The sequence below is a fragment of the Nerophis ophidion genome, linkage group LG23 (genome assembly GCF_033978795.1).
Source record: "Nerophis ophidion isolate RoL-2023_Sa linkage group LG23, RoL_Noph_v1.0, whole genome shotgun sequence".
Classification (NCBI taxonomy): domain Eukaryota; kingdom Metazoa; phylum Chordata; class Actinopteri; order Syngnathiformes; family Syngnathidae; genus Nerophis; species Nerophis ophidion.
This window is the reverse complement of record NC_084633.1, coordinates 8,103,843-8,131,138: the sequence shown is the minus strand read 5'-3', so window position 1 is coordinate 8,131,138 and position 27,296 is coordinate 8,103,843. Positions and strand designations below refer to the sequence as shown.

Here is a 27,296-nt window from a genome sequence, read left to right as displayed (position 1 = left end):
GGGCTAAGTCCACCCCGTTCTTCAGGCTGAGTGACGCTCCTTAGTTAAGCGCTAACAAATTACTGCTTCAACAAAAAAAATGGAATCATCTCAAGATTATGACTTATTGCATTGTCTTACCCAAACATGTCATTAATGGATGTTAGTCAGTCGTAAATAGACTTCTTGGCATGGGTATGGTTCAAAACCGCGTATTGCTTTCCCTTCCTTGCTGGGAAAAACATCCTTTAATATTTAATTTTTTTTCAAATGTTTGGCATAGACTCAAAACTTGAGCTGACCAGTACACTTTAGCTCCTGTGAAATTGCCACACAAATGTATCAATCTAGGGAACATGTGTTGAATGCAGTTTGAGCATTTGCAGCTACTTTTGCATGTTGCTGTACTTCTAAGTCAAATATCTCAGCCACAACACTTTGCTAGGTTTTGGAAAAATTATAGTGAAATAATCTTTTTTTTTTCTATAAAATTGTATATAGCCTCAACTCATGTTACGTAAAATAACTTCTTAATACATCCATATTTTGATGCAAGGGAGCAGTATCCATAAAACCCTATTTTAGTTTGTGTCACATTAATTGTATCTAAGTTATCACAAAACTTTGTGTTGCCATGAGTTCCCAGCGAGAGGTCAAAAGCTGTCTTTGATCCCACCAAGCAGAAGGCTTGTAGAACTCCACTGTGTACGATGGGAAGCAACATGAAGGCGTCGGTTTATTTTATGTATTGTAATCCACAGTCCACACGTTTTGTGGACTGGAAATATCATTGGATATGTTTTTTAATGGATAAAATAAAACCCAATTCAACTTATGAATCGCATTTATTTTTCCATTACTGGTTCTTAAAAAAAAAATACAGACCCTCATGGGTTCAAACTCATGTCCATTTATCATCCAGGAATGAAGAAAAAAAAATCATGATTTCTCCAGAAATATGGAAAAGCAGAGAATGGCACTGCAGTAAAAAAAAGTTACTTTATCTAAAAATGTGCACTATTTAAAAATAAGAGTGATGATTTTCCATCAGTAAACTTTTATTAGTCTATTGTTTTTTTGCATTCCTATACAGAGTCTTTGTGTCCTTTCTCAGCTCAATGGGGCAAAGGAGCCTTCTACCCCAAGTTGCCGTGGAAACAAGATAACGAGCACTAATTGAATATATGTAGAAGCTTGACCAGAAAAATACTCTGGTTCCTGCGTGTTGTTTTTAATGACATTTATTGTCTGGGTGCTTTAGTGTAGACACGTTACACAGAAAGACAAAGTGCTCTAGTTTTCTTAAGTTATATTTACAGAAAGTGCTTGCTGGGTGCACACACATTTTCATTAAAAATGTCACAGACAGGTGTGTGCTAAGGTGAAATCAATCATCCACTTGTGCAAGTGCGGGAGGAGCCTGCAGCAATAAAAGGCTGCACATCCACCCTCCTCAAGAAAAGACACCAGAATATTTGCCTGCTGAACTTCTTCTCCCAAAATATTATTTTTGTTGGATACATTTTGAGCTGCATGATGAGTTGGATGAAGTGTTGTGTGTTCCCCCTGGTGCTGCTGTGCATGTGGCAGCTGCAAGAAGGAGCACAGGCCTGCACGTGTCCTTATGACCACCCACAGACGCAGTTTTGCCAGTCAGATGTTGGTAAGTTCAATGTTAAAATTTTGGGTGTACGTAATGTTTGCATCCATGAATTGTCCGTGTATGTTGACAAGGAACGCTCTTAAATTCGGTCGAAATGCCACAAAAAATGGAATCGGCCCGTATTAAGCTGCCAAGGTTTATTTAATATTTATGTTCTGGGTTTTGTGGGCCCTGTAGAGGAAAAAGGTCAATTGTGATGTCACACACCAGTTTTGACAGTTTTGCAACAATAACGTTAACTTCTATTACTTATAGAGTATATTGTGCATAAATTGAGAGCAGGAAATGAAGAAAAGTTTTAGCAACTGCTATGTAAAGGAAAAGGGGTAGGATTAAATAAGCTCTGATTCTTCCTACTCCTTTTCGAACATGTTTAATAGAGAAACTGGAAACTAAAGCATCATGTTGTATTCATGCATGCTCCAAATAAACTTAAACATTCCCTGAGCAGGTGTGTTGTCAGTGCAGCAGATAAAGTGTGTTAAAGTTAAACTACAAGTTGGTCTGTGGTTGCATTAGGCATAATTATGTGAACGTGTTTTGTTAAGTCACTCAGTGCAGTTGCTCCTACAGGTTGAGTACGTGTCATCTTTCGTGTACTGGTTAATTGGTTAATTGTGAGTAATCCACAAAGGTTGAATGGAAGCAACTGTGAAACATTGGATCAGTTACCTCCACTCAACCTTTTGTAGATGCACTCCTTTCACACAGACATACAGTTTAGGTCGACCAGCCCTGCAAGATGTCTTTTATTTTTATTTTTTTCAAGACTTCCTTTTATTGTCATTCAAATTGCAACTTTACAGTACAGATAAAAACAAAATGTCATTGTATTGGTTTGCTTTGCAGGATAAAAGAGCAATAAGGTGCAAATATAGTAAATGTACTGTACAGAAATGCATCACACTTTTGCATATGCATCCATGTTTAAACTTGGATTTTTTTTGTCAGTCAAATTCAGTTTAGGAGTGTTATAATATTGTCCAGCGAGTTGATCTGTTTTGGGGCCTTGCATGGCAGCTCCCTCCATCAGTGTGTGAATGTGTGTGTGAATGGGTAAATGTGGAAGTAGTGTCAAAGCGCTTTGAGTACTTTGAAGGTAGAAAAGCGCTATACAAGTACAGCCCATTTATCATTTAACTGTCGCTATGAATTGAACTATGTATTCAACAATTTCATACTGTATCTACTTTGTGCCAAAAATTCTGGCAAAACCATCTTAAAGATTTTTTTGTTCATAAGTTACAGCTAACCATATTTTCACAGCTAGCTCGGTAACTTGGTGTTAATGATAATGACGATTTTTTTTTTTTAGAGAGAATGTGGATAAGGGTTTGGCAAGTAACACATGCACTATTAGTTTTACATACAGCCAAGATACTTTATACTGCTTTACTGTAGATGTTTTTTTTTATCAAGTTTGGTAGCGGAATGTAGCCTGACTACATTTTGACATTTCTGGTTGACTTCCTGTCTAAACGGGGACATTTCTTCAATAATACCGAATTTAAAATAACAGCACTGTTTTCACCTTTAGACTTCCTTTTTATCATTCAAATTTGAACTTCACAGTACAGATAACAAAATTGTTGCATTAGCTTGTTGTAGTGCAGGATAAAAGAGTAATAAGGTGCAGATATAGATTACTGTGCAGATAAATATATTGCACTTTTGCATTGCAGTCATGTTTGTTTTTTATATTCCAGCGCGTTAATCCGGTACTGAGGGGATTATGCTTTCAAGAGTCTTATTACCTGAGGAGTCTCTACAGATTTCCTGAGCTCTGGTCAGGCAGCGGCTTTTTGCAATTTCCTGGCTAGGAGGATGGGGTCCTGATATTCTCTGCCGTCCTTGCCACTCTCTGCATAGACTTCCAGTCTGACCTGTGATATAGCTTTCTACTTATCTTCTTTAGAGAAATTAAACTACCAGTCAATTTGAGTTTTCACATGACTGTTTAGCAGATACCTTTTTATTGTTTACTTCAATTCTCGTCATAGTGACTGGCATTTTCTTTCCAGCCATCAAGGCAAAGGTGGTTTCAGAGGCGGCTGGTGAATTTGAGTACGACGTCACGTATGAAATCAAACTGACCAAGGTTATTGATTAGTCAATTATGTCAATGATTGCATGCAAATTTTGATTTATATACATTTTTTTTCAGATCTTGAAAGGTCCTATTAGGCACTATGATACCATCTGCACTGCATCCTCCTCTGCAGCATGTGGTGTGACTCTGGAAAAAGGTGTAGAATATTTCGTCACAGGTAAAACAAAACATATTTGGGTTTTATAATGTGAAATATTTATTCCTGCAAGAGTATAAAATGATCAGTTCAGTCTGTTGGACTTAATTCAAGTTTCTCAATTGCAGGCCAACTGAAGTCTGACGGGTCGCTGCGTGTTTCATCCTGTAATTACGTTGTACCCTGGAAGAGCAGCCACGATACCCTGGTAGAACATTTTATGATGGGCTGTGATTGCAAGGTAAGCAGAACTAACTTATGGTGAATAATATTTAAATCCTAACCTTCGCTGTATTATCCAGATCACTCGCTGCTCCTCTGTGCCGTGTGGGATTGGCAGCCCAACTGAGTGCTTGTGGACAAATACATTTGAGGGGCAGGACAAACAATCTGCTTGCATAAAGAAAAGTGATGGTTCTTGTTGCTGGTACAGTGAGGAACCTAATAAACATTAAACACTCTAAAAACTCCAAAGCAGAACATGTCATACAAATAAATCTATTTAAAGAAATGGTGTGTATTTTACTGATGAGGGTTTTCAAAATGGCCATTGGTGTCAGGTCTATTTTACGAGGGCATAAACCTCCTAAACTTCAGTTTTACTAAATGCAGAAATATGAATTTTAAATTCAACTTCTTTTCACTATTTGAATAGTGAAACACCTGTATTACTGTATGGGAAAACCCAGTCCACTTTTTCACTGTTACCTCAGCAAGGTCGAGCAGGATTTTAAGGCTAGTTCAGTGTGATGAACACTGTGGGTAAGTTATCAAAGTGTTTTTTTTTTTTTTGTCAAATATGATTTAATGTAGGCCACGTGACAAATGTCTAGTTTCCAATGTGACTGGAGGTATGATGTCACACATTTTGCAGTGTATACTGAAACATGCTTCAATTCTAGTCTCAGTACTGGTGCATTTGGTTAACTAATGGATTCTGTGCAATCAAAGGGTTTTACACCGCTAACCAAATTACATTTTTGTCAGTTATTTTTTTTTTTTTGCCAATCTAAAGGCTTGAGTGCTTAAAATCTGATTTTTAGGCATCAGATTAAGGCCACATCAGGTGGTAATTGTGCATCTGATTTTTTTTTCTAGTGTGACTTTTTTTTTTTTGATGGCTTTGGGCTAGCTACATCACTCGTCCATCTACCGCTTATTCCCTTTTGGGGTCGCGGGGGGCGCTGGCGCCTATCTCAGCTACAATCGGGTGGAAGGTGGGGTACACCCTGGACAAGTTGCCAGCTCATCGCAGGGCCAACACAGACAACATTCACACACTAGGGCCCATTTAGTGTTGCCAGGTGCATGTCTTTGGAGATGGGAGGAAGCCGGAGTACCCGGAGGGAACCCACGCATTCACAGGGAGAACATGCAAACTCCACACAGAAAGATCCCGAGCCTGGATTTGAACCCAGGACTGCAGGACCTTCGTATTGTGAGGCAGACGCACTAACCCCTCTGCCACCGTGAAGCTACATCACTCGCCAGCAAAAGGATATTACATGCGGATTCTGTTTTTAAGACCAGATTTTTGATGAATCACTTGTCAAAAGTGCGCAGATAGGCAAAAGTTATTTATGAATATATAGATTCCTGGGTTTAAGGACTTGGGATCTTTGAAATTTGCATGTTCTCCCTGTGACTGCGTTCTCTCCGGGTCCTCCGGCTTCTTTCCACCTCCAAAGACATGCACCTGGGGATAGGTTGATTGGCAACACTAAATTGGCCCTAGTGTGTGAATGTTGTCTGTGTTGGCCCAAAAGGGAAAAAGCGGTAGAAAATTGATGGATGGATTCTGAAGGAATAGCGATTTGTTGGACTGGAAATGATGCATTTGCTTACATGTGAGTTGAAAATTAAAGCTCATGTAGATCTGCACTGATGTCTGAATCCTCAACGTAACCATAAGACTACAACACCCAAATATTACACTTAATACATTATATTTATTTTCACGTAACACACTTTAAGATGTTGCCACATTTATTTTGTAGCAGTAATAGCGAAGTCCTCCCTTTACTATTGAAATGTGCTTGCAAGTGACGAGGTTACATTGGGGCTGTGCACGTTTACACTGGAGTCAGGTAAAAATCAGATTTTACTTGCAGTGTAAACGGTCAGCTGGGAAAAAAATCAGATTTGGGCCACTTTGGCCTGCAGTGTAAATTTCAGTCGACATTTTCTGAATTGCGGAGAAGATTATGACATGTTTTGCCTTTGGCTGCCGCCCAGCTCACATTGCACCCGACCTCTATGGCCCCTGCTATGGGTGGTGAGCCCATTGGAGGGGTGACCCACGTTGCCTCTTCGGGCTGTGCCTGGCCGGGCCCCATGGGAACAGGCCCGGCCACCAGGCGCTTGCCATCGTGCCCCACCTCCGGGCCTGGCTCCAGAGGGGGGCCCCAGTGACCCGCGTCCGGGCGAGGGAAATCTGGGTCCATGTTTTTTCTTCTTCATAAAGGTCTTCGAGCTGCTCTTTGTCTGATCCCTCACCTAGAACCTGTTTGCCTTGGGAGACCCTACCAGGGGGCATAAAGCCCCCAGACAACATAGCTCCTAGGATCATTGGGACACACAAACTCCTCTACCACGATAAGGTGGCAGCTCAGAGAGGAGCTGCCGGGAGGAACTCAAAGTAAAGCCGCTACTCTTTCACATCAAGAAGAACCAGATGAGGTGGTTCGGGCATCTGGTCAGGATGCCACCCGAACGCCTCTCTAGGGAGGTGTTTAGGGCACGTCCAACCGGTAGGAGGCCACGGGGAAGACCCAGGACACGTTGGGAAGACTATGTCTCCCGGCTGGCCTGGGAACGCCTCGGGATCCCCCGGGAAGAGCTAGACGAAGTGGCTGGGGAGAGGGAAGTCTGGGCTTCCCTGCTTAGGCTGTTGCCCCCGCGACCCGACCTCGGATAAGCAGAAGAAGATGGTTGGATGGAGATGGATTATGACATGTCTCTCAAAGCACGGTAAACAGGGGTTAGCGCATGTGCCTCACAATACCAAGGTCTTGAGTTCAATTCCAGTCTTGGGATCGTTCTGTGTGAAGTTTACCTGTTCTCACCATGACTGCGTGGTTTCCCTGCGGGTACTCTGGCTTCCTCCCACTTCCAAAAACATGCACCTGGGGATAGGTTGATTGGCAACACTAAATATTGGCCCCAGTGTGTGAATGAGAGTGTGAATGTTGTCCATCTGTGTACCCCGCCTTCCCTCCGAATGCAGCTGATATAGACTCCAGCGACCCCAAAAGGGACAAGCGGTAGAAAATGGATGGATGGGTCACTCGCAGTTTTGGGGACATTCGCCTCCATGTCTGCTCTGAAGAGTGTGTCGCCTGTTTCTGCACATTCGTCAACTATTTATTTTCTATCGGTCTATTTTGGGGTGCTTATGAGCATCATTATTTGCCATTATGTGACAGGAGTGCACCATAACTCTATCTGATTGATAGATTGATAGATTGACAGAACAATAACTTCCATACCGTATGATAAGCAAATCATACTACAGCTTTGCAGTATAGGTGTGCTATTTAAACTTAATTGATGTACTTTAATAGTGGTGTGGCCTAACATAAATCATGATCATTAATGAATAAATATTGATTTTATTTTGAGTTGATTTTCCATAAATGTATAGAAGTATTCATCATATTCTCCATGTCATATTAGGCTCCAGTGTTGCTCTTTTAAGTGAGAGCTAGCTTGTTGCAGCGCCGTCTGAATTCTGCCGGAGGCCTTCTAGCCCAGTGGTCCCCAACCTTTTTGTAGCTGCGGACCGGTCAACGCTTGAAAATTTGTCCCACGGACCGGAGGTTTTTTTTTTTCATAAAGAAATACAATCATGTGTGCTTACGGACTGTATCCCTGCAGACTGTATTTATCTATATTGATATATAATGTATATATTGTTTATTTATGTGAATTAATAATTAAAAGAAAAACAAAAAAACATTTTTGTATTTCTTTTTTTTTACTTTTATTTCTTGTGCGGCCTGTACCAATCGGTTCGCGGCCCGGTGGTTGGGGACCACTGTTCTAGCCCCGACATTATTGGGGGCTGTGCAATTTAACCAACGGAGGACATTAATTTTAAAGACAGTTGCGATAGTTGACAGTAGCCTTACGTTGAACGTGACTGTGATTGGATACTCACTTGTCACTCCCAATCACAAGTTGTGATTTACAAAAGCAGAAAGTGACACCGGAGCCACACCCGGACAGCAGGAGAAATCAGCGGTATTCACTTTTTTAACCAACAAAGTAGCAGAGCAAAACATTGATTAGGTGGCAGATATAATGGTTTGCCTGCAACTTCCACCCTAATCCACCAACTGCCAGCGGTATTGTGAGTTCAAAAATATTTTTCACATTCAAAAATGTTTACAATGTTTGTTTTGACAGGTTTATTGACTTTTAGATGCGCCAAAAAATTACCCTTTTTGTACAAATTCAATGCCCAGTAGTGCGCAGGCGTGTTTCTGTATAGTATTTTTCAAGCCGTGGTCATGTAGCGACATAAATTATGGTATTTTGGAAGGTAATTATTGAAGTCGGACTAAGTAGGAAACCCCTGAAGGCCTGGGTGGGAAACACGCCACTGTAGTTTAAAAGACATAGTGTCATTTTAGAGTAGTGTTTTGGGGGTTCTGAAGACTGGATGCACTGACATACTCATAGTAAAAAAGGTGGAGTTTTGTAGGTGTTTTTTATTTCTTTATATATTCACTTGGCAGGATATTGAGATAGTCCGTATTACCTATCCCTACTTGCCAGGTGTGACCTGTGGGCCTTAAATTCTTACTATTACAGGAAACAAACAATATTGCTTTTCAGCCATTTCGATGTCTTCAGTATTTGCTGTGTAATTCTAACATAGTAAGTTGTAAGCAGAACTATCTTGCAAGTGCAAACATTCTGAATCAAAAAGGTTGTGCACAGACAACATATCTTTGGGTGGACCTCCAGCCCCTGTTTTCCGGACAAGAAAAGTTTCTTTCCACCTGAACCTCCTCTGTTTTCAGGTCTACTCTATAGTTCTGTGCCAGTTGGTATATACTGCTGTCATCTGTGCAACTTTTCCTTGTTTGCAAATTGCCTGCTAGCTTTTCCATGCAACAACATTGTCTTTGTGTTTGTGCCATCTCATGCTTACCAAAAGATGACTGAAGCCTCTTTGCACGTCCTCTTTCAACCATTTAGATGTGTTCAGTGTTGTGTAATGCTAATACAGTGCCAAAAAGTTGTGAGTGAAAAGATCTTGCAAGTGCAACATCACAGGAACCTCCCGGGGGCTAAGTCCACCCCGTTCTTCAGGCCTTAGTTAAGCGCTAACAAATTACTGCTTCAACAAACAAAATGGAATCATCTCAAGATTATGACTTATTGCATTGTCTTAACCAAACATGTCATTAATGGATGTTAGTCAGTCGTAAATAGACTTCTTGGCATGGGTATGGTTCAAAACAGTGTATTGCTTTCCTTTCCTTGCTGGGAAAAACATCCTTTAATATTTTATTTTTTTCAAATGTTTGGCGTGGACTCAAAACATGAGCTGACCAGTACACTTTAGCTCCTGTGAAATTGCCACAGGAATGTATCAATCTAGGGGACGTGTGTTGAATGCAGTTCGAGCATTTGCAGCTACTTTTGCTTGTTGCTGCACTTCTAAGTCAAATATCTCAGCCACAACACTTTGCTAAGTCTTGGAAAAATTATAGTGAAATAATCGTATTTTTTTCCTAAAAATTTATATAGCCTCAACTCATGTTATGTCAAATAACTTCTTGATACATCCATATTTTGATTCAAGGGAACAGAATCCATAAAACCTTATTTTAATTTGTGTCACAGTAATTGTATCTAAGTTATCACAAAACTTTGTGTTGCCATGAGTTCCTGGAGAGAGGACAAAAGCTGTCTTTGATCCTACCAAGCAGAAAGCTTGTAGAACTCCACTGTGTACGATGGGAAGCGACATGAAGGCGTTAGTTTCTTTGATGTATTGTAATCCACATGAAGAAGTTGTCTTGACCCAAGAAAGACAAAGCGGAGAGGAAGCAGGGATTGACTCCCCTCCAGGCACCGTTTCTTTGAACTGTTTTGTAAAGAAAGCAACGGAAGTTTACGACCCCCATCCCTTAGAAACATCTGTTGCCATGTAACCAGGGAAAGTCTATAGTGCATACATCCAGTATGAATGATCTGCTGATATGGGTCGAGTGCAGAGGAATTCTCACGGTGACGTCATCAGAACGGATTTTGACAAAGCCTTTTTTTAACAAAAAATTCCAAATGGCTGCTTAGACAATATTTTCACAGGTTTTGTGGACTGGAAATATCATTGGATATGGTTTTTAATGGATAAAATAAAACACAATTCAACATATGAATCGCATTTATTTTTCCATAATTGGTACTTTAAAAAAAAATGTAGACCCTCACGGGTTAAAACTCATGTCCATTTATCATCCAGTAAAGAAGGAAAAAAAAATCATGATTTCTCCAGAAATATGGAAAGGTAGAGAGGTAACGGCACTGCAGTGAAAAAAGTTTCTTTATCTAAAAATGTGAGTGATGATTTTCTATCAGTAAACTTTTATTAGTCTATTGTTTTTTTGCATTCCTATACAGTCTTTGTGTCCTTTCTCAGCTCAATGGGGCAAAGGAGCCTTCTACCCCAAGTTGCCGTGGAAACAAGATACCGAGCACTAATTGAATATATGTAGAAACTTCACCAGAAAAATATTCTGGTTCCTGTGTTTTGTTTTTAATGACATTTATTGTCTGGGTGCTTTAGTGCAGACACGTTACACAGAAAGACAAAGTGCTCTAATTTTCTTAAGTTATATTTACAGAAAGTGCTTGCTGGGTGCAAACAATTTTTTCATTAAAAACATCATAGACAGGTGTGTGCTAAGGTGAAATCAATCCACTTGTGCAAGTGTGGGAGGAGCCTGCAGCAATAAAAGGCTGCACATCCACCCTCCTCAACAAAGGACACCATAAACTTCCCTTTGTTAGTTACAGTTTCTTCCATGATGAGTTGGATGAAGTGTTGTGTGTTCCCTCTGCTGCTGCTGTGCATGTGGCAGCTGCAACAAGGAGCACACGCCTGCACTTGTCCTCTCACGCATCCACAGACCGCTTTTTGCCACTCAGATGTCGGTAAGTGAAATCCTGCCTTTAAATTTAGGACTGATGCCAGTTGACTTTGCTTGAATTTCAATCACATTCATGATTTTACCAAACAGATGGTTTGTTTTGGTTTCAAGGGAGTTTGTTGTAATTCTAATTTTTTTGTCTTCGTAGTCATCAAGGCAAAGGTGGTTGCAAAAAAAACCGGCGTTGGTAAATTTAACGACGTCAAGTATGACATCCAACACATTGCGGTGATTATGAGGCATTAATACAAATTAATGAAGTTTGTGCATGAATCAAGGTTTTTCTTTTATTTGATTTTCCAGACATTCAGAGGCCCTGAGAAGCTCTTTGGTACCATCTACACTGCATCCAACTCTGCAGCATGTGGCGTGAGTCTGACCATCGGTGTAGAATATTTTATCACAGGTAAGCTCTTTATATGCTGGTAGATCTCTTAAAGTTTTATTTTTCCAGTATGACATTGAGTCACTTGTTAATCACAACTTAAACTGTAATGCTGTTTTGACTGAGTGGTTCAAATGTCTGAATTTAGAACTGAAGAGATTAAAAATTCCATTGCAGAGTATGCTAGTGTGAAATGTACATGCTATAGTTTAAATTAAGGTCATGTAAATATTGATATAAAATGTAGCAAAGCCTAGTTAAAGTGGTGGACTTGTGCAGCTCTTTGAGACACTTGTCATTAAGGGCTATATAAACTTTAACATAGGCTGAGGATATCTAAGTGGGGCATAATTTGTTCCGCTTTTTTGTCAACTATATTTTATTTTCAGGCCGAATAAGATCTGACGGGTCTCTGTACATCTCATTGTGTGACTACATTGTTCCCTGGAAAAGCAGCCACAAGATCCTGGTGGATCGTTATTCAATGGGCTGTGATTGCAAGGTAAGCAAACCTGTCATCTCCAAGAATGTGTTCAATCCTTATCGGGGTTTTATCCTCCAGATCACTCGCTGTGACTCCGTCCCGTGTGGGATCAGCGGCCCGACCGAGTGCTTGTGGACGGAAAAGCTGTTTGGTGATTCAGGGCAGGACAAACAATGTGCTTGCATCAAGACAAGTGATGGTTCTTGTGTTTGGTACAAGGATGCTGCCTCACCCACGAAGGGTTAATGAAGATTTAAGATGCTAAAAACTTCAATGTATAAAATGGTCTATTAAAATTTAACATTTGAATCAATGCTGTCTTTCTACCATATTGAGGTTTTTTAAAATGACTTATGAGTAAAGTGGTTACAAAAGTAATGCTTCCACAAAAAAAAAATCCTACCAATGTAACTATGACCTGTTGTCACAAACGTAATACATTTTTTTTCAGCAGTAAAACTTCTTGGCATGCTTTGAAATCATGTAAAGACATAATTTTAAACGTTTGGCATAGACTCAAAACCAACAAACTGACCAGTGAACTTTTACTGCTGTAAAATGGCCTCACAAGTATCAAACTAACAGATGGGTGTTAAATGCCATGTAGTTTTAAGCTATATTTTCCACACCTAAAATCCTGTCAATTTCTAAAATGAGTGATTACTGACCTAAGCTTTTTTTCTGACTTTGTCTAAAACTTACTGTTTTTTTGGGATGAGTAACTCTGGCTATTCAAGGTTATTAAATACAAGTAGTGCTGAATTTAACCAGGTTTTTTTTTTTTGTTATATTAAAACAAAATACAAAACCAAACCTGACCCAGCAACAATCAAGAATAGCACACAGCAATTGCTAGGGCACACAAACATGACACTGAACAATCTAAAAGTAGTGAAACTGAATATCGACAGTATCAGAAACTGTTTCAACAGTGACTTAAAATCCTTATATAACAGACGTGTGTGTGTATATATATATATATATATATATTAAAGATGGTGATACCACCTTGATTTGGTTGTGAAAAGTCATTGTGTAAAGACACAGGAGTGGAAGATCCATTCATTTTCTACCGCTTATTCCCTTTTAGGGGGCGCTGGCGCCTATCTCAGCTACAATCGGGCGGAAGGCAGGGTACACCCTGGACAAGTCGCCACCTCATCGCAGGGCCAACACAGACAACACTCACATTCCCACACTAGGGCCAATTTAGTGTTGCCAATCAACCTATCCCCAGGTGCATGTTTTTGGAAGTGGGAGGAAGCCGGAGTACCCGGAGGGAACCCACGCATTCAAGGGGAGAACATGCAAACTCCACACAAAGATTCTGAGCCTGGATTTGAATCCAAGGCTGCAGGAACTTCGTATTGTGAGGCAGATGCACTAACCCCTCTGCCACCGTGAAGCCCTGGAGTGGAAGATTCTACATGTAAAAGTGTCAGTGCACACTATGGTGAGTTCAAGAACCGCTGAAATTAGACAAAACTATGTTCAACAAATCCTGATCAGTGAAGCATACAAACAGTGGGCTTTCTAATAATTGAGAAGATTTGAGTCATGTTTGTCCAAACAAAAATTGTATCTTTTCCATCAATACTTTTTCAAGAATGCTCCAGGGAGCCACTAGGGCAGCACTGAAGTTATATCAAAGGCTGACCCCCACCTTGCATATATTTATAATTAGTACTGCTAATGAATAGTTCACGTTCGGGTTGATTCTATTTCCTGACAACTTGCTGTCAAAGTGGCTGCCCTGAGTGTTAAACTCAGCGCACAATATGGGTTAGTGGCTTTTAGCATTCCTTCAATATATCATTACTACCTGTATATATTCTCCAACAGGGGTGTTCAAACCTTTTTCCAGCAAGCGCTGTGGTTGGTGAAATCGAAGGATGTGCGTTGGATGCATTGTGTGCATTAAAGTCGCAAACTTGTGATTAGACATCCATCCATTTCCTACCGCTTGTCCCCTTTGGGGTTGCGGGGGGTGGTCGCTGGAGTATATCTCAGCTGCATTCGGGTGGTAGGCGGGTTATACCCTGGACAAGTTGCCACCTCATCACAGATTAGACATATTAATCACAATTTATTCTGGTCCCTTACTTTCTATCAATTCTAAACAATATAGCATATGTATATACCTATTTAGATTTGATTGAAACTTTGAAGGTAACTGAAATTGTGCAAGTGAGTTTAGAACATCTGGGATTAATACAAATGTCTGATTAATCACACTTTAAATCCATATCCATCCATTTTCTACCGCTTGTCCTTTTTGTGGTCGCGGGGGGCGCTGGTGCTTATCTCAGCTACAATCGGGCGGAAGGCGGCGTACACCCTGGACAAGTCGCCATCTCATCGCAGGAGTTTTGACATGAAAATCTTAATCTAGCTGGCCCGAAGTACACAGGCTAATACACGGTTCCTTTTTTGATAAAACACCACCTGAAAAGTTTGTGGTAGTAAATCAGACCTTGTTTTTCAACTTTACTTTTTATTACATTTGGTGTTATGCATACTTTTGCCTTTCAAGATATGGAAAAATTCCTTTGGAAAGTGGTAAGAAACTCGGGATTTTCCTTTTCATCACAGAATCCCTAGATGGGATTTATTGCCAGATCTCCCTTTTTTTAAGAGCCGCTCAAAAATCTAACATTTTTTTTTGTCTTATTTTATCGTTATTACCAACAAAAAAATCACTACGAGCAGTTACAGGAAACGGATTAGAAAAATTCAGATTTATACCAATTGATACTTTATTTGAGGGACGTATTTGACGATACTGATTCTCTTTTTTTGCTTGTTTTCATTGGAAGCGTTCCATAAGACAAGGGTGGGAAAACTACTGCTCAAGGGCTACGTCCGGCCCGGTGGTGGTGGTGGTGGGGGGGGGCTGTGGAGTTTACAGTTACGGTAGCACAATTAGCCCCGAACGGGCTAACATCACGAAATTATGGTTAACGTTTTACACGTCCGATTTGCCCAGCGACTCTGTCGGAGTATCAGCGCTGGGGTCCAGTGCTCAACAGTTTTGTATTGTCGCTCGGTCCTTCGGAAGCTACCAGACCGCTCGTCTCCCCAGCCCGGACTGTGTACAGAGGCGCTGAGGGTGAGAGGGAGCTAGAGAGAGCGAGCAGGGGGGCGAGAGAGGGAGGGACTTAGGGAGGAAGAGCGCGTGCAGGTCTAGTGGAAAAGCAGCAAAACGTTTCTCTGCTTGCATCACGCAAGTGACGTCAATGTTCGGCCCTCGAGAGCCACATACCACACCGTGATTGGTAGATTCTTTCAGCTCCGCACACAATGCTGCCAAGCGCCATTCATATAAAACTGTCGGGCCGCACTAACATTAAACTTTCATATTAAGGTGGGGGCCGCAAAATAACGACTCGCGGGCAGCAATTGGCCCGCAGGCCGTGTGTCTGAGACCCCTGAGTTAGGGGGATGGACATGAAGGCAGAGTGGGTAAATTACTTAGAAAAATGGCTCACATCATATCAGTTCTTGTCCACTTAAAAACCATTTAAAAAAAAAATAGATTTGTTCAAACGTTACGTATCTATGAATTGATTGATTGATTGAAACTTGTATTAGTAGATTGCACAGTACAGTACATATTCCGTGCAATTGACCACTAAATGGTAACACCCAAATAAGTTTTTAAACTTGTTTAAGTCTGGGTCCACGTTAATCAATTCATGGAATAATGAAGTCATTTTTTACTGTGATATCCACTCTGACCCACACATGATGCACAAACTCTGCTAAAAGTACATTTATTGTGTGGTTTAGAACATGTAAATCAAACACAAACCTGCATAAAACTTCTGAGTGAGGACCCTTGTAATATTGAATACATGGAAATAAAAATGGGGCTGTGAAGACACGAAAGAAAAGAAGGACACAAAATGGAAAAGGTTGACAGGGATTGTCACTCTATTGGAAAAAATTGCTACATTAAATGTTTTTTTTAACAACAACAGGTCACGGACAGGTGTGTGCAAAGGTGAAATCAATCATCCAATTGTGCAAGTGATGAAGCGTGTGGAAGGAGCCTGCAGCAATAAAAGGCTGCTCATTCACCCTTAAGAAATGACACCAGAATATATTCCTGCTGAACTTCTTTCTCCCAAATGTACTCTTTGTTAGCTACATTTTCTTCCAAGATGAGTTGGATGAAGTGTTGTGTGTTCCCCTGGCGCTGCTGTGCATGTGGCAGCTGCAAGAAGGAGCACAGGCCTGCACGTGTCCTTATGACCATCCACAGACGCGGTTTTGCCAGTCAGATGTTGGTAAGTTCAATGTTAACATTTTGGGTGTACATAATGTTTGCATCCATGAATTGTCCGTGTATGTTGGCAAGGAACGCTCTTAAATGTGGTCAAAATGCCACAAAAAATGGAATCGGCCCGTATTGAGCTGCCAATAGTATTCATGTTCTGAGTTTTGTGGGCCCTGTAGAGGAAAAAGGTCAATTGTGACGTCACACGTCAGTTTTGACAGTTTCGCAACAATAACCAACATTTACTTTTATTACTTATGGAGTATATTGTGAATAAATAGAGAGCAGGAAATGAACAAAAGTTTTAGCAACTGCTATGTAAAGGAAAAGGTGTAGGATTTAATAAGCTCTGCTTCTTCTAACTCCTTTCTAAACATGTTGAATAGAGAAACTGATGTATCATGTTGTATGCATGCATGCTCCAAATAAACTTAAACACACACACAGCAGGTGTGTTGTCAGTGCAGCAGATAGTGTATAAAAGTTAAACTACAAGTTGAGGTCTATGGTTGCAAAATGCATAATTATGGGAGTGCATTTTGTTTAGTCACTCAGTGCAGTTGGTTCTGCAGGTCGGGTACGTGTCATCTTTCACGGATCCACTTTGCACCCTTTTGATGATCAAATAAACATTTGTATGCTCGTACAACACTTAAAACCTTTTAGCATATCTGTATGTGTAATTAAATTATGGAATCAAAGCACCAATATGATTCAGTTCAAACTACAAGTGTTCACAAAGTACAGCGAATAAGAATTATGAACATTGTTTAGTTACTATGGTTTGTTTATTATTCACTGTTCTGTTACAGAAAACAAGAAAATTGGATAAAATTGCTATGAAAAGGGGTAGGATTAAATGAGCTCTGCTTCTTCCTACTCCTTTTTTGAACGTGCTGTAATGAAACAACTGGAGTAGTGTGATGAGTTACATTGTATCGTATGCATGTTCGAAATAAACTTGAACTGAAAGATCTGTGGCTTCAACTATTAATGGTGTGTGATGGTTACATTTAATGACAAATGAACACAATATAGCATACAGACAATAGCCACAGAGTGGAGAGTTCCTTCAGCACCTATTAACCTTTAGTAATTTAGCAAAATATTATTTAGTTTGCCATGTATTTATCTGACTCCAAAACCTGTGCATCTAATTAAATTCTGGTTGGAGTGGAATGTTTAAAAAAAGGTTAATTGTGAGAATTCCACAAAGGTTGAATGGAAGCAACTGTGAAACATTGGATCAGTTGCCTCCACTCAACCTTTTGTAGATGGACTCCTTTCACACAGAGGCTAAAACAGTTTAGGTCGACCAGCACTGCAAGGTGTCCTTGTATTTTTTTTAATTTTTTAAAGACTTCCTTTTATTGTCCTTCAAATTGCAACTTTACAGTACAAACAAGAAACAATTTCATTGTATTGGGTTGTTTTGCAGGATATAATAAGGTGCAGATATAGATTTACTGTACAAATAAATACATTGCACTTTTACGTATGCATCCATGTTTAAACTTGGACTTTTATTATCATTCAAATTCAGTTTAGGAGTGTTATATTATTGTCCAGCGAGTTAATCTGTTTTAGGGGTTTTGAGAGGATTATGATTTTTTTTTTCGGGGAGTTGGCAATTGTAACTATGACTTAAACAATTAAATGTGTTCAACAATTTCAAACTGTATCTACTTTGTGCCAAACATTCTGGCAAAACCATCTTAAAGATTTTTTTTTTCATAAGTTACAGCGAACCATATTTTCACAGCTAGCTCGGTAACTTGGTGTTAATGATGACTATTTTTGTTTTAAGAGAGAAATTGGATAAGGGTTTGGCAAGTAGCACATGCACTCTTAGTTTTACATACAGCCAAGATATTTTTGACTGCTTTACTGTAGATGTTTTTTATCAAGTTTGGTAGGGGAATGTAGCCTGACTATATTTTGACATTTCTGGTTGACTTCCTGTCTAAACGGGGACATTTCTTCAATAAAACCTAATTAAAATAACAGCATTTTTTTTACCTTAGAATTCCTTTTTATCATTCAAATTTGAACTTCTCTGTACAGATAACAAAATTGTTGCATTAGCTCGTTGTAGTGCAGGATAAAAGAGCAATTAGGTGCAGATATAGATTACTGTGCAGATAAATATTTTGCACTTTTGCATTGCAGTCATGTTTTTTTTATATTCCAGCAAGTTAATCCGGTACTGAGGGGATTATTATGCTTTCACGTCTTATTACCTGAGGAGTCTCTACAGATTTTCTGAGCTCTGGTCAGGCAGCGGCTTTTTGCAATTTCCTGGTTGGGAGGATGGGGTCCTGATCTTTTCCGCCGTCCTCGCCACTCTCTGCATAGACTTCCAGCCTGACCTGTAATATAGTTTTCTCCTCTTTAGAGAAATTAAACTACCCGTCAATTTGAGTTCTCACATGACTGTTTAGCAGATACCTTTTATGGTTTGCTTCAATTCTAGTCACAGATTGACTGGCATTTTCTTTCCAGCCATCAAGGCAAAGGTGGTTTCAGAGGCGGCTGGTGAATTTGAGTACGACGTCACGTATGACATCAAACTGACCAAGGTTATTGATTATACTCAATTATGTCAATGATTGCATGCAAACTCTAATTTATATAAATTTTTTCAGATCTTGAAAGGTCCTATTAGGTACTATGATACAATCTGCACTGCATCCTCCTCTGCAGCATGTGGTGTGACTTTGGACAAAGGTGTAGAATATTTCATCACAGGTAAAACAAAACAAAACATCCTTGGGTTTTATGATTTGAAATATTTCGTCCTGCAAGAGTGTAAAATGATCAGTTCAGTCTGTTGGACTTAATTCAAGTTTCTCAATTGCAGGCCAACGGAAGTCTGACGGGTCGCTGTGTGTTTCATCCTGTAATTACGTTGTACCCTGGAAGAGCAGTCACGATACCCCGGTAGAACATTTTATGATGGGATGTGAATGCAAGGTAAGCAGAACTCATTTATGGTGAATAATATTTAAATCCTAACCTTCGCTGTATTATCCAGATCACTCGCTGTGCCGTGTGGGATCGGCAGCCCAACTGAGTGCTTGTGGACAAATGCAGTTGACGAGCAGGACAAACAATCTGCTTGCATCAAGAAAAGTGATGGTTCTTGTTGCTGGTACAGTGAGGAACCTAATAAACATCAAACACCCTAAAAACTCCAAAGCAGAAAATGTCATACAAATAAATCTATTTAAAGAAATGGTGTGTATTTTACTGATGAGGGTTTTTAAAATGGCCATTGGTGTCAGGTCTAATTTACAGGGGCTTAATCCTCCTAAACTTCAGTTTTACTAAATGCAGGAATATGAATTTTAAATTCAACTGTTTTTCACTATTTGAATAGTGAAACACCTGTATTACTGTGTGGGAAAATCCAGTCCGCCTTTTCACTGTTACCTCAGCAAGGTCGAGCAGGAAATTAAATTCAGTGTGATGACCACTGCTGGGTAAGTTATCCAACTCAGCTTTTTTTTTTTTTTTTTTAATTTTGTGTAGGCCACGTGACAAATGTCTGGATTCCAATGTGACTGCAGGCATGGAGGTATGCTGTCATACATCCTGCTGTGTTTACTGAAGTAAACATGCTTCAATTCTAGTCTCAGTACTGGCGCATTTGGTTAATTAATGGATTCTGTGCAATCAAAGGGTTTTACACCAGGGGCGTCACTGGACCTAATACTGTACTGGGGCACACCTGGGGCACAAATAATTCATGTGAGCGTGCAAAGCGCACAAGCAACATTTTTAGCACTTATTTATCATAAATACATAAATAGTGCTTTAAACTATGAAATTATATCAGATTTTGTTGTATGGATCTTTGATTAACCACCTGAAATTAACTAATGCATTTGACCTACTTGTGCACTTTTTTACTCCAGACTTCTAAACTGCTACTGGTAAAAGTAAAAAGGAAGAGTAATGAATCTTTTTCAATCAATCAATCAATGTTTATTTATATAGCCCCAAATCACAAATGTCTCAAAGGACTGCACAAATCATTATGACTACAACATCCTCGGAAGAACCCACAAAAGGGCAAGGAAAACTCACACCCAGTGGGCAGGGAGAATTCACATCCAGTGGGACGCCAGTGACAATGCTGACTATGAGAAACCTTGGAGAGGACCTCAGATGTGGGCAACCCCCCCCCCAGTAATAATCTGCAAATTTAACATCTACAAAAGTAAAACAAAAAATAAAGGACCCCTAAATCTCTGGGTTCTTTTATAATATTTAATTTCCATTTATGGCAATGTGGCTAATCCTATTTCAGATACACAAAACTATAAAATGTACACAAAACAATAAAGCCACAGTAGTAGAATAAATGAACAACTGTTGTGTGTCTGTTCAGGGAATCATTTTCTGAGAAGTAAACTGTAAGGTCTCGTTTTCATTTTTGCAAAGTGGTCAATCACTCTGGACAGACATGGAAATATTACAGTAACTGTTATACAGTTGACCAGTGGTTCCCAACTGCTGGGTCGTGACATAAAAGTGGATTGTGTGTCATTTTCAGTGAGTCGCAGTCAGATGTTTGTATGAAAAAAAAACAGTTTAGGGAGAAAAAAATCTAATTGTGGCAACAAAAACAGATATATTTAGCCATTTTTCTAGTGACTATTAGTGAGTATTTTAGCAAAAGGCAAACCGACTAACAAGTTTGAGGAGGATTCAGGACAGACATGGAAGTATATTTTTTAAAAATCTAAATGGGGCAACAAAACCCGATATTTTCAGCCATTTTTCTGAAAACAAATACAGAAATGTTACCATTTTTTCTGGAAACAAAACCAGATGCTTTAGCTGTAGCCATTTTTCTGGTGACAAAACAAGATTATTTTAGTCAAAGTCACACCGATTAACAAGACAAGTCTACTGTGCTATTTTCCTGTGAAATAAACACTGGGTGTGAGTTTTCCTTGCCCTTTTGTGGGTTCTCCCGAGGATGTCGTAGTCGTAATGGTTTGTACAGTCCTTTGAGACATTTGTGATTTAGGGCTATATAAATAAACGATTAATTGATTGATTGAATGATTTAAACATTTGGCTCACGACTTGATATGGAAAAATGTTTTTCTTCCTGAAGATAAACCATTTGAGAAGCACTCAACTCACACATGCTTACTCCAAATAATCATTGATGCAGAACCAGCAGACAATAACCAACATTATGTTTCAAATTGATTGGAAATTCCCCTGACAGCTCGAACAGCAAATGAATGTTTGTCTTGATACAAGGAATAATGTTAGCTAACTTAGCATCAACTTAAGACAATGATGTTGCCTAGCTAGCTAGGACTTCACTTACACCTCTCATTCCTCGCTTCTTTTTCCCTGCTGCGGGCGAATAACTTTCTGATATCCATCTAGGAGTTACAGTTTGAGTCAAATCAAAATCAAAATAATGTTATTAACAAATTGTTTTTGGCTAACGTTACCTACCTCACGCAGTGATTCGCTTCGCATCGCCTCCCTCTCTCTCTCAACCGAAGTCTCATCCACACGTGAATAAATTACCATATTAAGTAGCCATGTGCTCACTGTTTCGTGGAGTGAATACAGTAGCAATCAATTACCATACTAAGTAGTATGTGCGCTGTTGTCTATGTTATGTAGACTTAAAACTCTGAAGCATTTTTTTTTTTATTGGTGAAATTTTTACTGGGGCACTGCAGATCAACAGTGGGGCACGTGCCCCAATGAAATATGTCTGGCGACGCCACTGGTTTACACTGCAAACCGAATTACATTATTTTGCAATCCAGTTTTTTTTTTGCCAATCTAAATGCTTGAGTGCTTCTAATCTGATCCGGTAGTCCTGCATCTGATTGTAATCTGATCTTTTCTAATGTGACTTTTTTATTTTTGATGGCTTTGGGCTAGCTACATCACTCGTGTGCGCCGGAAAGAAGAAATCGTCAGCAAAATTATATTACATGCGGCTTCTGTTAAGACCAAATTTTTGATGCATCACTTGTCAAAAGTGCGCACATAGGCTGTTATTTATGAATATATCGATTCCTGGGTTCAAGCTCTCGGGATCTTTGTGTGGAGTTTGCATGTTCTCCCTGTGACTGTGCGTTCTCTCCGGGTCCTCTGGCTTACTCCCACCTCCAAAAACATGCACCTGGGGATAGGTTGATTGGCAACACTAAATTGGCCCTAGTGTGTGAATGTGAGTGTGAATGTTGTCTGTCTGTGTTGGCCCAAAAGGGAAAAAGCGGTAGAAAACGGATGGATGGATTTTGAAAGCATAGCGATTTGTTGAAGGACTGGAAATGATACATTTGCTTAAATGTGAGTTGAAAAATAAAGCTCATGTAGATCTGCGCTGATGTCTGATTCCTCAACTTAACCATAAGACTACAACACTCCCAAATATTACACTTCATTCATTATATTACTTAATTTTCACGTAAAACACTTTAAGATGTTGCCACATTTATTTTGTAGCAATTATAGCTAAGTCCTCCCTTTACTATTGAAATGCGCTTGCAAGTGACGTCGAGGTCACATTGGGGCTGTGCACGTTTACACTGGAGTCAGGTAAAAATCACATTTTACTTGCAGTGTAAACGGTCAGCTGGAAGGAAAATCTCAAAAATCCGATTTGGGCCACTTTAACCTGCAGTGTAAATTTCAGTCAACATTTTCTGAATTGCGGAGAAGTTTATGACACACGTCTCTCGCTGCACAGTAGACAGGTGATAGTGCATGTGCCTCACAATACCAAGGTCCTGAGTTCGATTCCAGGCTTGGGATCGTTCTGTGTGGAGTTTACATGTTCTCACCGTGACTGCGTGCATGGGTTACTCCGGCTTCCTCCCACTTCCAAAAACATGCAACTGGGGATAGGTTGATTGCCAACACTAAATTGGCCCCAGTGTGTGAATGTGAGTGTGAATGTTGTCCATTGGTGTATCCCGCCTTCCGCTCGAATGCAGCTGATATAGACTCCAGCGACCCCAAAAGGGACAAGCGGTAGAAAATGGATGGATGGGTCTCTCGCAGTTTTGGGGACATTTGCCTCCATGTCTGCTCTGAAGAGTGTGTCGAATGTTTCTGCACATTCGTCAACTATTTATTTTCTATCGGTCTATTTTGTTGTGCTTATAAGCATCATTATTTGCCATTATGTGACAGGAGTGCACCATAACTCTATCTGATTGATTTGTCATATAAAATTAATATTTATAATATTGCTGACAGAAAAATAACTTCCATACCGTATGATAAGCAAATCATACTACAGCTTTGCAGTATAGGTGTGCTATTTAAACTTAATTGATGTACTTTAATAGTGGTGTGGCTTAACTTAAATCATGATCTTTAATTATACATCCATCTTCTTCCGCTTATCCGAGGTAAGGTCGCGGGGGCAGCAGCCTAAGCAGGGAAGCCCAGACTTCCCTCTCCCCAGCCACTTTGTCTAGCTCTTCCCGATCTTTAATTAATAAAAGTTAATTTTATTTTGAATTGACTTTCCATATACTGTATATATAGAAGTATTCATCATATTCTCTTCTTGTCATATTAGGCTCCAGTGTTGCTCTTTTAAGTTAAAGCTTTTATCCAATCAGAATTCCGCTAGCTTGTTGCCAGCGTTGTATGAATTCTGCCGGAGGCCTTGAAGCCCCAACATTAGTGGCGGCTGTGCAGTTTAACCAACGGAGGACAATAATTTTAAAGACAGTTGCGATAGTTGACAGTAGCCTTACGTTGAACGTGACTTTGTTTGGATACTCACTTGTCACTCCCAAGTATCCAAACACAAGTCGTGATTTACAAAAGCAGAAAGTGGCGCCGGAGCCACACCCGGCCAGCGGAGAAATCAACGGTACTCAATTTTTTAACCAACAAAATAGCAGAGCAAAATGTTGATTAGGTGGCAGATATAATGGTTTGCCTGCCACTCCCTAATCCACCAACTACCAGTGATATTGTCAATCAATCAATCAATCAATGTTTATTTATATAGCCCTAATTCACAAATGTCTCAAAGGACTGCACAAACCACTACGACTACGACATCCTCGGAAGAACCCACATAAGGGCAAGGAAAACTCACACCCAGTGGGACGTCGATGACAATGATGACTATGAGAGCCTTGGAGAGGACCACCAGGGGACCGAAAGCAATGGATGTCGAGCGGATCTAACATGATACTGTGAAAGTTCAATCCATTGTGGATCCAACACAGAGAGCTCAGTTCAAAGCGGATCCAAGACAGCAGCGAGAGTCCCGTCCACAAGAAACCATCCCAAGCGGAGTCGGATCAGCAGCGTAGAGATGTCCCCAACCGATACACAGGCGAGCGGTCCATCCTGGGTCCCGACTCTGGACAGCCAGTACTTCATCCATGGCCATCGGACCGGACCCTCTCCGCAAGGGAGGGGGGGACAGAGGAGAAAAAGAAAAGAAGCGGCAGATCAACTGGTCTAAAAAGGAGGTCCATCTAAAGGCTAGAGTATACAAATGAGTTTTAAGGTGAGACTTAAATGAGTTTAAATATATTTTTGGCATTCAAGTTTTTTACAGGTTTTGTTATGACAGTACTACGTTTGATGCAGTTTTATTGATTTTTAAATGCGCCCAAAAATTACCCTTTTTGTACAAATTCAATGCCCAGTAGTGCGCAGGTGTGTTTCTGTATAGTATTTTTCAAGCCGTGGTCATGTAGCGACATAAATTATGGTATTTTGGAAGGTAATTATTGAAGTCGGACTAAGTAGGACATCGCTGAAGGCCTGGGTGGGAAACACGGCACTGTAATTTAATAGCCATAGTGTCATTTTAGAGTAGTGTTTTGGGGGTTCTGAAGACTGGATGCCCTGACATACTCATAATAAAAAAGGAGGAGTTTTGTAGGTGTTTTTTTTTTTTATATTCACTTGGCAGGATATTGAGATAGTCCGTATTACCTATCCCTACTTGTCAGGTGTGACCTGTGGGCCTTAAATTCTTACTATTACAGGAAACAAACAATATTGCTTTTCAGCCATTTCGATGTCTTCAGTATTTGCTGTGTAATTCTAACATAGTAAGTTGTAAGCAGAACTATCTTGCAAGTGCAAACATTCTGAATCAAAAAGGTTGTGCACAGACAACATATCTTTGGGTGGACCTCCAGCCCCTGTTTTCCAGACAAGATACGTTTCTTTCCACCAGAACCTCCTCTGTTTTCAGGTCTACTCTATAGTTCTGTGCCAGTTGGTATATACTGCTGTCATCTGTGCAACCTTTCCTTGTTTGCAAGTTGCCTGCTAGCTTTTCCATGCAACAACACTGTCTTTGTGTTTGTGCCATCTCATGCTTACCAAAGATGACTGAAGCCTCTTTGCACGTCCTCTTTCAACCATTTAGATGTGTTCAGTGTTGTGTAATGCTAATACAGTGCCAAAAAGTTGTGAGTGAAAAGATCTTGCAAGTGCAACATCACAGGAACCTCCCGGGGGCTAAGTCCACCCCGTTCTTCAGGCCTTAGTTAAGCGCTAACAAATTACTGCTTCAACAAACAAAATGGAATCATCTCAAGATTATGACTTATTGCATTGTCTTAACCAAACATGTCATCAATGGATGTTAGTCAGTCGTAATTAGACTTCTTGGCATGGGTATGGTTCAAAACAGTGTATTGCTTTCCCTTCCTTGCTGGGAAAAACATCCTTTAATATTTTATTTTTTTCAAATGTTTGGCATAGACTCAAAACATGAGCTGACCAGTACACTTTAGCTCCTGTGAAATTGCCACACAAATGTATCAATCTAGGTGACGTGGGTTGAATGCAGTTTGAGCATTTGCAGCTACTTTTGCTTGTTGCTGCACTTCTAAGTCAAATATCTCAGCCACAACACTTTGCTAAGTCTTGGAAAAATTATAGTCAAATAATCGTGTTTTTTTCCTAAAATTGTATTCAGCCTCAACTCATGTTATGTCAAATAACATCTTAATACATCCATATTTTGATGCAAGGGAACAGAATCCATAGAACCCTATTTTAATTTGTGTCACATTAATTGTATCTAAGTTATCACAAAACTTTGTGTTGCCATGAGTTCCTGGAGAGAGGACAAAAGCTGTCTTTGATCCTGCCAAGCAGAAAGCTTGTAGAACTCCACTGTGTACGATGGGAAGCGACATGAAGGCGTCGGTTTCTTTGATGTATTGTAATCCACATGAAGATTTTGTCTTGACCCAAGAATGACAAAGCGGAGAGGAAGCAGGGATTAACTCCCCTCCAGGCACCGCTTCTTTGAACTGTTTTGAAAACAAAGCAACGGAAGTTTACGACCCCCATCCCTTAGAAACAGCTGTTGTCATGTAACCAGGGAAAGTCTATAGTGTATACATCCAGTAAGAATGATCTGCTGATATGGGCCGAGTGCAGAGGAATTCTCACCATGACATCATCAGAACGGAAATTGACAAAGCCTTTTTTGAGCGGAAAATTCCAAATGGCCGCTTAGACAATATTTTCACACGTTTTGTGGGCTGCAAATATCATTGGATATGGTTTTTAATGGAGAAAATAAAACCCAATGCAAAATATGAATCGCATTTATTTTTCCATTACCGGTGCTTAAAAAAAACACAGACCCTCACAGGTTCAAACTCATGTCCATTGTATCATCTAGGAAAGAAAGAAAAAAATCATGATTTCTCTGGAAAATTTAGAAAAGTAGAAAGGTAATGGCACTGCAGTGAAAAAAGTTACTTTATTATTTAAAAATATGTAAGATTTAAAAATGGGAGTGATGATTTTCTATCGGTAAACTATTATTAGTCAATTGTTTTTTGCATTCCTATGCCGAGTCTTTGTGTCCTTTCTCAGCTCAATGGGGCAAAGGAGCCTTCTACCCCAAGTTGCCGTGGAAACAAGATAATGAGCACTAATTGAATATATGTAGAAACTTGACCAGAAAAATACTCTGGTTCTGCGTGATATTTTAAATGACATTTATTGTCTGGGTGCTTTAGTGCAGACACGTTACACAGAAAGACAAAGTGCTCTAGTTTTCTTAAGTTATATTTACAGAAAGTGCTTGCTGGG

At 39.9% G+C, this 27,296-nt stretch overlaps 2 protein-coding genes across 5 annotated transcripts; both read left to right on the top strand.

The window, feature by feature from the left end:
- The first annotated feature begins 1,405 nt into the window (after positions 1–1,405).
- Positions 1,406–19,437, top strand: LOC133541682 (metalloproteinase inhibitor 2-like). 4 transcript variants are annotated; one of them, XM_061885220.1, is made up of 5 exons: positions 1,406–1,642; positions 18,705–18,781; positions 18,848–18,950; positions 19,063–19,175; positions 19,237–19,437. In XM_061885220.1, exons 1-5 carry the CDS (start codon positions 1,513–1,515, stop codon positions 19,273–19,275), a joined length of 462 nt encoding a protein of 153 aa, XP_061741204.1. In that variant the 5' UTR covers positions 1,406–1,512; the 3' UTR covers positions 19,276–19,437. The 4 variants fall into 4 exon arrangements, with proteins under 4 accessions (XP_061741204.1, XP_061741205.1, XP_061741203.1 ...); XM_061885221.1 differs by having other exon boundaries at positions 1,409–1,642; positions 19,063–19,142; XM_061885219.1 differs by lacking the exons at positions 18,705–18,781; positions 18,848–18,950; positions 19,063–19,175; positions 19,237–19,437 and adding exons at positions 3,664–3,740; positions 3,807–3,909; positions 4,017–4,129; positions 4,191–4,399 and having other exon boundaries at positions 1,413–1,642.
- Positions 10,869–12,232, top strand: LOC133541678 (metalloproteinase inhibitor 2-like). Its single transcript, XM_061885215.1, has 5 exons — positions 10,869–11,058; positions 11,203–11,282; positions 11,358–11,460; positions 11,829–11,941; positions 12,002–12,232. The coding sequence occupies exons 1-5, from the start codon at positions 10,929–10,931 to the stop codon at positions 12,167–12,169; spliced, it is 594 nt and encodes a 197-aa protein (XP_061741199.1). The 5' UTR covers positions 10,869–10,928; the 3' UTR covers positions 12,170–12,232.
- Positions 19,438–27,296: the final 7,859 nt, after the last annotated feature.